The 12,883-nt window shown below is 50.9% G+C and overlaps 1 protein-coding gene across 1 annotated transcript; it reads left to right on the forward strand.

The window, feature by feature from the left end:
- Nucleotides 1-1,841: 1,841 nt before the first annotated feature.
- On the forward strand, nucleotides 1,842-12,234 carry TFAP2C (transcription factor AP-2 gamma). The gene is made up of 7 exons (XM_003904581.5): nucleotides 1,842-2,554; nucleotides 4,167-4,652; nucleotides 4,767-4,818; nucleotides 6,292-6,508; nucleotides 7,086-7,204; nucleotides 9,556-9,700; nucleotides 10,679-12,234. Exons 1-7 carry the CDS (start codon nucleotides 2,219-2,221, stop codon nucleotides 10,962-10,964), a joined length of 1,641 nt encoding a protein of 546 aa, XP_003904630.2. The 5' UTR covers nucleotides 1,842-2,218; the 3' UTR covers nucleotides 10,965-12,234.
- The last annotated feature ends 649 nt before the right edge of the window (nucleotides 12,235-12,883 follow it).

Consider the following 12,883-nt stretch of genomic DNA (forward strand, 5'->3'; position numbering starts at 1 on the left):
CTTCCTTAAAGAGGGCTCGTAGGTTGCGCTCCAGTTCGAGCGCTTACCCATTGCAAAGCGGGCAGCGCCGGGGTCCAGGGAAGCTCCTTGGGAAAGAATGGCCTTTGCCAAGCGGTTCCGGATCCTCTGGGTCCTTTGGGCCCAGAGAACGGCGCTGCGCGAGCCCTCAGTGCCCATCGGCTCCCTTCGCCTCCTGCGTAGACGCTCCCAGGCGGGGAGCCATCTCCGTTCCTCCGGGCGGCTTTGGCTAGCATTGCTGCGGGAAAGGAGAGCCAGGGCCTGCGATGGGGGATGAGCACCTTCTTGCCCATTCCGGGCCCCAGCGTGCCGGAGGTAAAGTTGCCAGCACAGACGAGACAACTTGTTCAAGCTGCACCGCAGGCCGGGTCAGAGAATAAAACCAAGGGCTAGAAGGCCCAGAATGTCGGACAGCCCAGCGGCACCCGTCAGGGAGTTCCAGGCGCCCGAAGGAGGCGCCGCACCCTTCCTCTGGCGAATCTAGGACCCCATCTTCCTGAACCTGGGCTCTGCAGTGCCTGCGGGCCTAGGTCTAATTTCTGCTTCTGGCAGGTGTCCCCCTCCCCCGCCGCTAATACCAGGAGCGCTGCTTCTGCAGTAACTTATTTTACCCCCAGACGCCTGTTTTGGGACCGAAGTGTCAGGGTCCTGTGTGTCTTTTATGCACTGTTCTCCTTAGTGCAAAGCCCCGCAGACATGCTTGGCCGAAAAGTCTCAGTGGTTTCAACTTCCAGATTTTGTTCTCGCATCTGGTCGGAAAATCACTCGGATTTGGCTGCTGTCTAAGGCCGGGGGAAAGTTTCCCTTGGACGACGCCTATTATTATTATTATTATATTCTTTTAGGCCCACCTGGGTCTAAATAAATGCTAAAAGTCAAGCGAACCTGAGAAGGAACCGCGAGGCAGTGGATGCCACCATTCTGTGGATGGGAGAGTCAAGTCTACTCCAGGTGCGGGCACAGTCCTGATAGGCATTGATTATTGCAAAATTGTATTCAGTATCAAATAGAAATAGTCTTCTCCTCTAATCCCCTCAGAATGTTTAAATCCAGCCCAGGGAGCCAGTTGGGGCGTCCCAACAAATACGACCTCGAGAATTAGCGATGTTCCCCTTGCAATGAAAATCAATTGCTGCGTAATAACTAAGCCAAAGAATTTCGTTAGTTTAAATTTTAAAAATTAATACTGCACTTTGCTTTCAAGTTTGGGTGGCAAGTACCGAAGGGGAGAGGGAAGCAGCGTTTGTGTGGAAGGAAGTTTCGTTTTCTGCCTCAACATGTGGGACCTGGGTGTCTACCTCTCCAGTCGAGGGCTCTCTGCGCGCTCTCTCCCCACTTCTGCACCTCCTCACCCCCACCTTACTCGTAGCACTCGGGTTTTATTCCTGCCCGGCGCTTCTTTCCCAGGGTGAGTAGAGGCTTCTGAGTGACCGGCCCGCCGGAGGCAGCTGCCGAGCCGGCCTTCCGCAGGGCAGGGCAGGGCAGGGCAGGGCCGCTGGGCTGGTCCAGTGCGCGCGAGTTACCCCCCCCCCGCCCCGCCCCGGCCTCAGCCAGCCGCGGGAGATGCGCTTCGGGCAACAGCGGCGAGACGCCGCTCTCCGCAACTCCTGGGCGGGTAGGACCGTCTGCTGCCTCTGCGGCCCTTGGGGCAGACTCCCCAGGAGTCCTTTCCTCTCTCCTCCCGTCCCGGGGCCAGGACCGCGCTGTGCCCACGGAGGGAACTGGGCGTCTCTGGTGGATTGGGGCTCCAGTTGCATGATCCCAGCTCAGACCTTAAGCCTCAGCGGGAAGTAGGTGGGATGGGATGTGTTTTTAGGAGATGAGGAGACCCCGGTTGTTGAGTCGCTCCCCGAATGCGCAGATTCTTAACTCCAGGTGACATCCGTCTTTTGGAGGACCCAGTGAAGGCCGTTTAGGCGAAAGAGGGGTGGGTTTCAGTATTTGGATCCCTTCCTCCAGCCCTGCCAATCTCAGGTGTGCTTACGGTGGAGGTGACAGAAGGAAGGCGCGTCGGGGGACCCAGGCCTCGCAGGTCTTCGGCTGTCAACGAGGCACCGCCCACTGACTCCGCTCTTAGTCCCTCACAGCGTGGGGCTCGGCGCGGCGCCAGGCCCGGGTGCGGGGCGGAGCTAGACTGGGACTGGCTGGGGGCCGCCCCGCCCGGCGCCTGGGCCTCCGTGCCGGCCCCCGGGGAGGAGTTATGATAATTTCCTTCTCATTAAGGCGCTCCGGTCCCCCGGCTATCGCCAGGGCACACAGTTCGGGCGCGGCTTTCCCTGTCCACGGCAGCGGTCTTTACACCCGCGGCGGCAGCATCTACGCTCGCAGAGCCGCCGATGCGCGTCCAGTGACCCGTACAGCAAGGCCCGCGCGAGGCGGGGGCGGCGGCAGACGCCTGGTCACCGTGACCCCGATTTTGGATTTACCGCTTGGGGGTTGGGGGGAGCCTGGATTTAACTGGCGATTGTTTTGGGGGACGCCGGACGCCATGTTGTGGAAAATAACCGATAATGTCAAGTACGAAGAGGACTGCGAGGTGAGCTGGGGCTCCGGGGTGCAGCCCCGCCCCGCCGAGGACAGTCCGGGAGGCAGGGGCCACTGGACCGAGGTCGGGAACGAGGGCACAAGAGCCCTGGCCTCTCGGTGGGACGGGATTCACTTCTCCGGACACCCCTTAGTCCATTTCTGCAGGGTCCCTTTCCCGTATAGGGCCTTTTCCTAAATGGCCTGCCCTCGGGAACGAGGCCTGGAAAGAGAATGGCAAATCCCACCCACACAGCTTACCGGGCGCTTTCCTAAGCGGCAAACAGCCCTGCTTCCCGTTTTCTCGGAAAAGTGCCCTGTCTGCAACCCTCAGACGTGGCTTTTACGCACGAAGTCTCCGTCCCAAGGGGTCAGATGAGGCTACCTGCCAGCGACACCTTGGCGGACACTCCTCCAAGGCCGGCTTGTCACCTGCCCCGCTACCTCCTCGGGGAAGCACGAAAACAACCGAAGTTTGGCTTTCAAAAGAAATGGGGGCTGGGGAGTGTGTGTGGGGGGGTGCCCGAGGCCAGATGGGGCCGTAAGCGCTCGCGAGTGCTCCAGCCTGTCGGACAGGTTGAGCTAGAGTTTCGGAGAGTGGGAGGGAGGGAGGCGGCGAGCGGGAAGAGGAAGAAGACTCAGGCAGCGCTAGGCGAGCTGCGGCGCGCTGGGAGCGCGGAGCCCGGCCACGGACTCGTGGGAGCTCATTGCGCCTCCGGGCCCTGGAGGGGCTGCCCCTGCCCGCAAGCCCGGGCGCTTCCGCCAGGAGGCGACAGCGCCATGTTCCTCCAGGTTCCCGGCTCCCCGAGACCCCTGGGCAGATGGGGTCCCGCATCCTTTTGAAACTAAGTCAGGCCGCCCAGGGGCGAGGGAAAGTGCGCGGACAAGGCTGCCCAATTTCCAGGGTCCTTCATGCCTCCTCTGCGCCCGGATGTGCGAGAACACTGCCCTTGGCCGTGCAGGGCACCCCCACTTACTACTCCCCTCGGCTGGGCCCGGCCAGCATGGAGGGCCGCCCTGTGCGCGCGCTCCCTCATCACTCTCTAGGGCGGGGCAGGGTGGCGGGCCCTGCTTTGCGAGCGCCGCCGGCCCGGAGGTCTTTGTCCCGAGGGCGTGGAAGGGAGGGTCCCGGGGGCGGGGGAGGTGCGCATGTCCCGCGCCGCGCGCTCCGTCCGCGCCTGCCGCGCTGCTACCTCCAGCAGTCCCTGCGCCATGGGCGGGCTCCACGAGATCGCTCTGCACCAGGCGTCCAGCTCCTTCGCCCCGGGCTCCGGCTTTTTCGCCGCGGGCTCCGGCCCTGTCCTTTTCTGGCCCAAGACCCAGGGTTCGGACTCGGCGCCTCCGAGCGCCTCGGGCTTCGGAGCAGCGCCCAGACCTTCGCCGCCGGGCTTTGAGAACTCGTTCCCCCAGGTCTTTCACCAGACTCTCCTCCCTCAGCGCACTCTTTGGTTACAACGAAATCCTCGGGGCGCATTGCCCCCGGGTACCTTCCGACCCTGGGCAAGCCCCGCCGGGTCGGGTGGGGTTGGTCCCCTGGGGCCCTTCGCGCAGCCCGGCGACGCCGGGCAGTTCGCACTAGCGGGGTTTCGCACTAACGGGGTCTCCCTTTTTTTTTTTTCCGCCAGGATCGCCACGACGGGAGCAGCAATGGGAATCCGCGAGTCCCCCACCTCTCCTCTGCCGGGCAGCACCTCTACAGCCCCGCGCCACCCCTCTCCCACACTGGAGTCGCCGAATATCAGCCGCCACCCTACTTTCCCCCTCCCTACCAGCAGCTGGCCTACTCCCAGTCGGCCGACCCCTACTCGCATCTGGGGGAAGCGTATGCCGCCGCCATCAACCCCCTGCACCAGCCGGCGCCCACAGGCAGCCAGCAGCAGGCCTGGCCCGGCCGCCAGAGCCAGGAGGGAGCGGGGCTGCCCTCGCACCACGGGCGCCCGGCCGGCCTGCTGCCCCACCTCTCCGGGCTGGAGGCGGGTGCGGTGAGCGCCCGCAGGGATGCCTACCGCCGCTCCGACCTGCTGCTGCCCCACGCACACGCCCTGGATGCCGCGGGCCTGGCCGAGAACCTGGGACTCCACGACATGGCTCACCAGATGGACGACGTGCAGGTGAGCGGCGCCGCGGCTCCTGCCCGGACCTGTTCGCCCTGAGGCCTTCTGCCCCCACCCTGCACCCCTCTAGGCTCCCCCGAACTTAAGGGAATTTTGTCCTCTCTCCCCCAGAATGTCGACGACCAGCACCTGCTGCTGCACGATCAGACAGTCATTCGTAAAGGTAACTAGCAAGGTGGCATCGTGTTCCTCTGGTCACACGGTCTGGGCTTGTGAAGTTGACTGGCAAGGTTGGGGGTATTAACGTGGGACATTTGTGGTAGAAGGGACTGAAGGGGATTCGTGGAAGCTAGATTTTAGGAGTGAGAGGAGGGGATTTCCCTCCGACCTCCTAGGCGCTGTCTCTTAATCTCCGGATTTGTTACTGCCTAGTTTTTTTTCTTGGAAAAATGTTACTCCTTGAATTCCAGTGGGTGTTTCACAATGTGAGAGAAAGTCTTCCAGAGCGAGTGAACACTGATTTAATTTGGAAAACAACAACAAAAAAGTCACAGTCACACCTTCCTTGAGTGGTTGGTTCTGTAACAAATTTTAATTGTTGAATAAGTTGTGATTTTATTTTTGATTTCAAACACGTGTATGTAAAACCTCCTTAAATCTGACCTGCAAGAAAAGTTTTTAAGCAATTTGGCCTACCAAAAGAATACCTCTAAAAGGAACTGAGCTTGGAGTGATCTGTCAGAGGGAGGGTTTTGCAGGGTGGGGGAGGAGGGGATTTGGAAAACTGGATTACTTGGTGAGTGAGTGGTTTATGAAATTAAGTTACTTAACTGACAGGATTACCATTTTGACTATTTTGGGAAATAGAGTAGATCTAAATTGAAGGTAGTTACAGTCTGTTACTTGAACTGCTTAAATAGATTGAAGATGGAGGAAAAATTGATTTTGAAGAAAGACTCAGAAAAGACTAAAAATTTTCAGTAAACTTAGAACCTATTAGTTTGGATGATTAAATTTACTGTGATCAATTGTATTGAAAAATTTTGGCAAAGAATCTTAATGTGTCCTATGAGTTTGGTTGTTCTTGGGTGGGGAAAAAACTCACCGTTTATTTAGTATTGAAGCAGTCTTCTGAAAACAAATGTTCTAATTAAATAGTTTTCAGCAGCTGCTAGGGAAAAAAAAAAAGAGAAAGAAACTCTCCAAGCTTGGGATCTTCACTAATTAACTTCCCAAGGTGTTAACTTGTGAATTTCAGATTAGATTTGTCTCTGAAGTAGGGGTTTTTTTAAAAAGTCAGCCATGGCCAGGTGCAGTGGCTGACCCTGGTAATTTTGGGGAGGCCACGGCAGGCAGATCACTTGAGGTCAGGAGTTTGAGACCAGCCTGGCTAAAATGATGAAACCCCATCTCTACTAAAAATACAAAAAATTAGCTGGATGTAGTGGTGGGCGCCTGCTGGAGAATCACTTGAGCCCGCAGGCTGAGGCTGCAGTGAGCAGACATCAGACCTCTGCACTCCAGCCTGGGCCACAGAGTGAGACTCTGTCTAAAAAAAAGTCGGCCTGCAGTGGATCCTGGAGTGTGCAACGATGCTTGTCTGAAGATCACTTTCCGCTTTGGTTAGTGCTTTTGAAAAGGTCTCTTTTGCTCAGAGAGAGCTCTTGTGACTGCCAGCTCTGACCTTCATTCACAGGTCCCATTTCCATGACCAAGAACCCTCTGAGCCTCCCGTGTCAGAAGGAGCTGGTGGGGGCCGTAATGAACCCCAGCGAGGTCTTCTGCTCAGTCCCTGGAAGACTGTCCCTCCTCAGCTCTACGTCTAAATACAAAGTGACAGTGGCTGAAGTACAGAGGCGACTGTCCCCACCTGAATGCTTAAATGCCTCATTACTGGGAGGTGTTCTCAGAAGGTACTTGGGGAACAATTCTGGGCATGGTGGTTGGGTAGTTGAAGGTGAGTGTATCAGAGGCCCAGGAGGTATTTTTAACGTTTATGTGACTTTATGCCTAACACTGAATTCTAATCAGGTTAGAGTTTTTAGTACATTTCTTCTCTTTTAGAAAGTGCCAAATGTGGGAGGAAGTGCTAAAACAGCGCTCACAAATTCTCATTTGGTTAGAATTTGATCCCACGTATGAAGTGATAGCATCTGTATTGAGGGGAGGTGGGGAGCACCCTGGGTTTCTTTCCCAGGGAGTTTTTGTGGGGCTGTTGTAGTTTCACAAGTGAAAATGTATCTGCTCCCATACAATTTGAAATATTCTGTGCTGCAAAGTTTGATGCTAGGAAAGATTGATTTTGTATCTTACAGGACTAATTAAAAGAGGACCCTGCTATCACTTTTCATTATGGTGCACATGATGTAGATAGTCTTTGACGGATTTCAGCTTTGACAGCAGCACTTTAGGAGTTTAGAATTTTTAAAGTGTGTGTGTGTGTGTGTGTTTTTCTTTTTGAGAGTAACCAGTCAATTTTTTTTTTCTTAGAGCCAAGTCGAAAAATGGAGGCCGGTCCTTGCGGGAGAAGTTGGACAAGATTGGGCTGAATCTTCCTGCTGGGAGACGGAAAGCTGCTCACGTGACTCTCCTGACATCCTTAGTAGAAGGTCAGTGGGGTTTTGTTTTTGGTTTGTGACGTTTTTAGTTTGTGCCCGTGTCTTTAATACTTCTTGCAGAAAAACTAGAAAACAACTCTTAAAACTTGGTTGCAAGTGCAGATGAAAGCAACTGGAATTGTCCTCTAAGTTTATTGCAATGAATCACAGTTAATTTTATCGAATAAGTTAACATTTAAGTATCTGGCTGCTCAGGTAGGCGCTTCTGTATTCCCCAGAGAATCACTGTTGGAAAGAAACTGGTTTTCCTAACCTAAGAAACCATACGGTAGGGGTGTCGGCATTTCCTGTTAAATGAACCAGTTTTTTTTTGAAAGATAACAGCTGATCATTTGGTACACCTTGAATAAAAGCTGGTTACTTACTGGTGAGCAGAAGTACTGCTTCTGGGTTTTGTAGCTGTGGGTTATTTTGTAGCTGAGGATTGTGGTCAGTGAAGAGAACCTCTTGTACACAATATGACTGGGCCTGATTCACAGTTCTTTTCTTTCCTCCTATCCAAAGAAACTAATCGAACCCCTGGCCCATGCACAAGTTCTTCTCGCCAGTGCTAAGATAGTAGGACATAGCATTTCAGTTTCTTGAATGGGGGGCCCTTTTACCCCAACCTGGACAGTAGCCAAGAATGCAACACAACCTTTAAAAGAAGCTGAAGGGAAAGTAAAATCATTTTTTAAAAACAAAAAAAGCACGTTGTTACTGCTCCCAGGAGGAGTTGGACGCTGAGAGAGGCTTAGGGCTCTCACTGTGGGCAGGGGAAGCCGAGGAGAAACGGGCTCCCCGTGGCAGTACCCTCTTTTGAAGACTTACTTTCTTTCCTTGCTCTGATGGCGTGACTGTGGTGCTCAAAGAGACTTGGCAGAGTCCCTGCTCTACCTTTTACGAGTGCCTTTGGAGGTCAGGGCAAGGAGAAAGGAGCTGCCTGTCTGAGAACAGCTGTCCTGCCTGTAGAATCGGCGGTTGGTTCTGCTGGGGTTTCTTGCGAGCCAGGCAGGGTGATTGAATAAGAAAGTGTGTTCCAGAACAATGGCTCTCCAAGGCTGCTTCAGTCAACCCAGGGGGCCCCTCCACCATCTGGGTTTTTGAAAAACTCACCAGTCCTGCGCCTGGGAGCCAGGGAAGGGTTCCTCTTGGGTGGGAGATCACTCCCTTGGTTGTCTCCCTCAGTTCTTCCACTGGCTCGGACGGGGAAAAGGGTGCTCCAAGTTGGTGTTTAGGAAACACACACCTCCCATCTTTTTAAAAGAAACACTCTAGAGATCTGCCCCTTCAGTAAGAAGGCGCTGTTAAAAAAACAGTAAGGTGTCAGACGTTGTCGTCGTTTTATAGAGAAGTGACTAGTTTGCTTTTGTCAAACATGGTCATAGCCCTTAAATTTTTCTGCTTCCCCAAAATGATACTACTTCATATAAAGAGAAAACATGGGTATGTTTGATTCTCTGTTGAGCAGAGGACTGGTAAACATTTTTCAAGTTTATTTGTATCAGTATCCCTGGGGCTCTGGTTCCAGATCCCATACCAAAACCTGAAGATGTTCAAAATGTTACATTTGTTATATAACCTACGCACATCCTTCCTTATAGTTTAAATCATCTCTACATCAATTACTTATATATACCTAACACTATGTAAATGCTGTGTAAATAGTTGTTACATTGTATTGCTCAGGGAATAATGGCAGAAGTCTGTGTTTAGTACAGACACAACCATTCATTATTTCCCCCCTGAATATTTTCAATCTGAAGTTGGATGAATATAGATTCGGAACCCATGGATACAGAGGGCTGACTTGACTGTGCAGTTAAAAGTTTCAAAGTCTTTTCTGCTCACATTGTGGGATCTCCACCCTCTATTCCTGGGGTGGAGGACCTACTGAGAATCCCTAGAAAGTTCTACCTGCCAGCTGAGTTCTCTGCCCTGTATATGATTTCATTCTTGCATGCAACGTGTGACTGGTAGACAGTGAATACTAGAAAGAGAGAAAATGGGGGCCGGGTGCAGTGGCTCATGTCTGTAATCCCTGGCATGAGCCATCGGGTTGAGACCAGGAGTTCAAGACCAGCCTGGCCAATGTGGCAAAACTCTGTATCTACTAAAAATACAAAAATTAGCTGGGTATGGTGGTGCATGCCTGTAATCCCAGCTATTCGGGGGGCTGAGGCATGAGAATTGCTTGAGTACCGGAGGTGGAGTTTGCAGTGAGCTGAGATTGGGCCACTGCACTCCAGCCTGGGCAACAGAGCGAGACTCCATCTCAAAAAAAAAAAAAAAAAAAAGAGGAAAAGGGCAGTTTGGTGTCAGTGACCACCAGCCACCTTAAAACCTGTTGCTGATTATTCTAGGTGAAGCTGTTCATTTGGCTAGGGACTTCGCCTATGTCTGTGAAGCCGAATTTCCTAGTAAACCAGTGGCAGAATATTTAACCAGACCTCATCTTGGAGGACGAAATGAGATGGCAGCTAGGAAGAACATGCTATTGGCGGCCCAGTAAGTATCTGAACTTGAATTTGATGATGACTCAGTGCTCCAGACCTTGAGGTTGAGAAGATTCCCCCTCCACAGTCCCGATGGCTCAACAAAGAAATATTCTTGAAATAAAATAGGGCGGAGCAAAAGAAAATGGCAAGGAAGCTTCTTTTACAAAGTCAAATACATTAACTTTTTGTCTGATTTAGAAGAGTGCATGACTCAGCCATGAGTACTTTTGAGCTGCTTAGTTATTCAGCTCAAAATAGTTGAGCTGCCCTTTCATTATTGTGTTTGCATACTTCCAAAAATGTGTTGAAAACCCGATTTGTTTTGTCACAACCAGTAAAGAGAGATTGTGTGCCTTCTACCTCCTGATAGCAAGACTTTTGTCTTTCAAATGTAAAGATCAGGGTGGGTTTGTAGGAGATGTGGGCAAATTAGCTGTCTCGAAAACGACTTAATGCAGCTGTGGATTTTCTCATAGAAACCAACAGCAAGTTGATTTTAAAATCATGGTAAATGAAGCAGAACTAGTCAAGCCAGGAAATGGGGTAAAAGAGAGCGCAGTGAACCAGGCTGTGTCAGGAGTGAGAGTTTCAGGGGGATGCTTCATTCTCCGGGTTCCTCAGGGAATTTGTTTTTTGGAACCAACTTGTACCAAGGTAAACTGTCCCTTGAGCTTTGGGTTGGAATCCAGGCCCCACTACTTTTACCAGTCCTGGTGACCTTGGCCAGTTAACTGGGGTTAAGTTAATCCTGTTATCTTTTCTAATTGTGTGAGGATTAAACAAGATAGTGCTTTAAAACAGCTTAACTCAGGGCCTGGCGCAGAACAGGTGCTAAGCGCAGCAGTTGGCTATTAGTATTAAATTCTCCTTCCTTGGTTGAAGCGGTTCTGCTTGCCTCCCAGGCGTCATCCTCAGGGTAGTTGGTTCTATGCTCTTGACCTGTAAGGAGCTAGATGGAACTCACGGAGTCAACTGACTGTCTTCACAGGCAACTGTGTAAAGAATTCACAGAACTTCTCAGCCAAGACCGGACACCCCACGGGACAAGCAGGCCCGCCCCAGTCTTGGAGACGAACATACAGAACTGCTTGTCTCATTTCAGCCTGATTACCCACGGTTTTGGCAGCCAGGCCATCTGTGCCGCGGTGTCTGCCCTGCAGAACTACATCAAAGAAGCCCTGATTGTCATAGACAAATCCTACGTGAACCCCGGAGACCAGAGTCCGGCTGATTCTAACAAAACCCTGGAGAAAATGGAGAAGCACAGGAAATAAAATTGGGAGGAAGAAAGGTTCGGAGAGTCGGGAAGGAACAGGACTGCAAAAATCCTTCTCCACCGCACAGACTGGGAACCCCTCTTGGCCTGGGGGAAGAGTTTCTTACCTACCTTACTCTTTAAGGGGTCTTCACTGGTTCTGGATCGCAGCGATCACCCGCTCCTGGATTCCTTAGTTGCTTCTCTAGCGCTGAGCTGTCTCCTAACTTTGGACCTATTATCAGAAGGTGACAAGTACTGGCTCTTTATTCATTAAGCTTTTATTATTATTTTTGAACCCCATTCTTTCCTTCTCTGAAAGTGGTGCTACGAGTTTTAGAATCTTTTAAATACATTCCCTGGGCTAACAGACCCACACACTTAGCCATTGAAATGTCAGATTGATGTGTTCTAGATCAACAGATGAACAATTCCTTTTTTTTTTCAGTGTTAAGGTAATGGCTGGTTTTTGTGTTCGCTAAATATTTACCTTGAAAAAAAAATGTGTATCTAGCTTCTTCGGAGATCAAGTCCTCTGGTAGGAGGCAAAGGTTCTATCTGCTTAGCAACTAGTTAATAGGTGGTATTTGACACACTCTAAACCCCGTGTTCAAAGGGGGCCTTCTGGTTTTAGGAAACTTGTAGAAAACGAAGCCTGCTGATGATTTTTTTCCTCCCTTTTTTTTTTTTTTTTTAACTTTGAAAGTTAACTCTTCAAATGGGAGACTCTTTGAAATGACATGTTCCTTTAAGGTACTGAAGCTTTATTTGCATATTTATTTCAGATGTTTCGAGTAAACTTGAAAAGGGTAGGCATGAAGCAATTTGTTGCTGCTTGTCACCCCCAAGTCCCCGTGGAGGTTCTGTATTTTAAGAAACAGTGCGTTGAGTGTACAGATTTTATTTATGCATAATTTAATGGGGTCTGTAAATACTGGTGCACTTCTTACAACTTTTTTGAGACATGGGATCCAATTTTAATATTAACTTTTAATGGTGATGGGGTAATCTATAACACATCGTAAGCTTTTATTCATATTATATACAGGGTATAAGAATTAGAGGATGCTGGGCTCTGTTCTTAGCTTGGAAGATTCTATTTAATTGAAGCTCTCTGTTCAGAAAGCAATAACTTTGTCTCGTTCCTGTTGGGCTGAACCCTAAGGTGAGTGTGCAGTACAGTGTGTGTGGGTGAAGTGGAGATTTGGAATTGAACTCTGCCTGTAAATGTTCCCCAAATAATTGTTGTGTGTATGATAAGTGTATAATAAAAGTATTCTTGTTAGAATTGGAAAGTCTGACTATAGGTTTTGTTTTTTTTTTTTAGTCTTTCGGGTGAATGGAATTAGGGCAGAGCTGATTTATGGCTTGACTGTGGCTTAGGTAATACCCTGAGCAGGCAAGTTTTGTGTGCGGTTGGGGAGGAACCTGAAGTTTCATTTTCTCTCCCTAGTGAGACTGTTCAGCTACCCCAGGTCTTACGCTCTCATCAATGTCTCTCAACTGCAGGTGGATAGAATCATCTTCCCCACCCTGGAGGGGTTGGGAAATGCCTGAGGGACAGTTTATTGACTCTAAGAGGGGCCGGTGTTTTGGGAACAATGTCTCATGGAAGGTTACTCTATTGAGAACAGGTACACTGACATACCGTACTCAGTATACTGTACGCTGGTCAAGAATGGAAGTGAAATGATTATGGATTTTCTTTGGGTAGGTGTTTCTTTTTTTTTTTAAGGTGAAGTCTCACTCTTCTCCCCCAGGCTAGAGTGCAATGGCACGTTCTCGGCTCACTGCAACTTCCGCCTCCCAGGTTCAAGCAATTCTCCTGCCTCAGCCTCCTGAGTAGCTGGGATTACAGGTGCGTACCACCACGCCCGGCTAATTTTTGTATTTTAAGTAGAGACAGGGTTTCACCATGCTGGCCAGGGTGATCTCGAA

The sequence above is a fragment of the Papio anubis genome, chromosome 16 (assembly GCF_008728515.1).
Source record: "Papio anubis isolate 15944 chromosome 16, Panubis1.0, whole genome shotgun sequence".
Lineage (NCBI taxonomy): Eukaryota > Metazoa > Chordata > Mammalia > Primates > Cercopithecidae > Papio > Papio anubis.

Bases quoted from the DNA above. Each gene is read 5' to 3' on its own strand.
- TFAP2C (XM_003904581.5), top strand. From the start codon at position 2,219: ATGATAATTTCCTTCTCATTAAGGCGCTCCGGTCCCCCGGCTATCGCC. The intron at 4,653-4,766 runs GTGAGCGGCGCC...TCTCTCCCCCAG, and splicing joins ACCAGATGGACGACGTGCAG to AATGTCGACGACCAGCACCT. The intron at 4,819-6,291 runs GTAACTAGCAAG...CTTCATTCACAG, and splicing joins TCAGACAGTCATTCGTAAAG to GTCCCATTTCCATGACCAAG.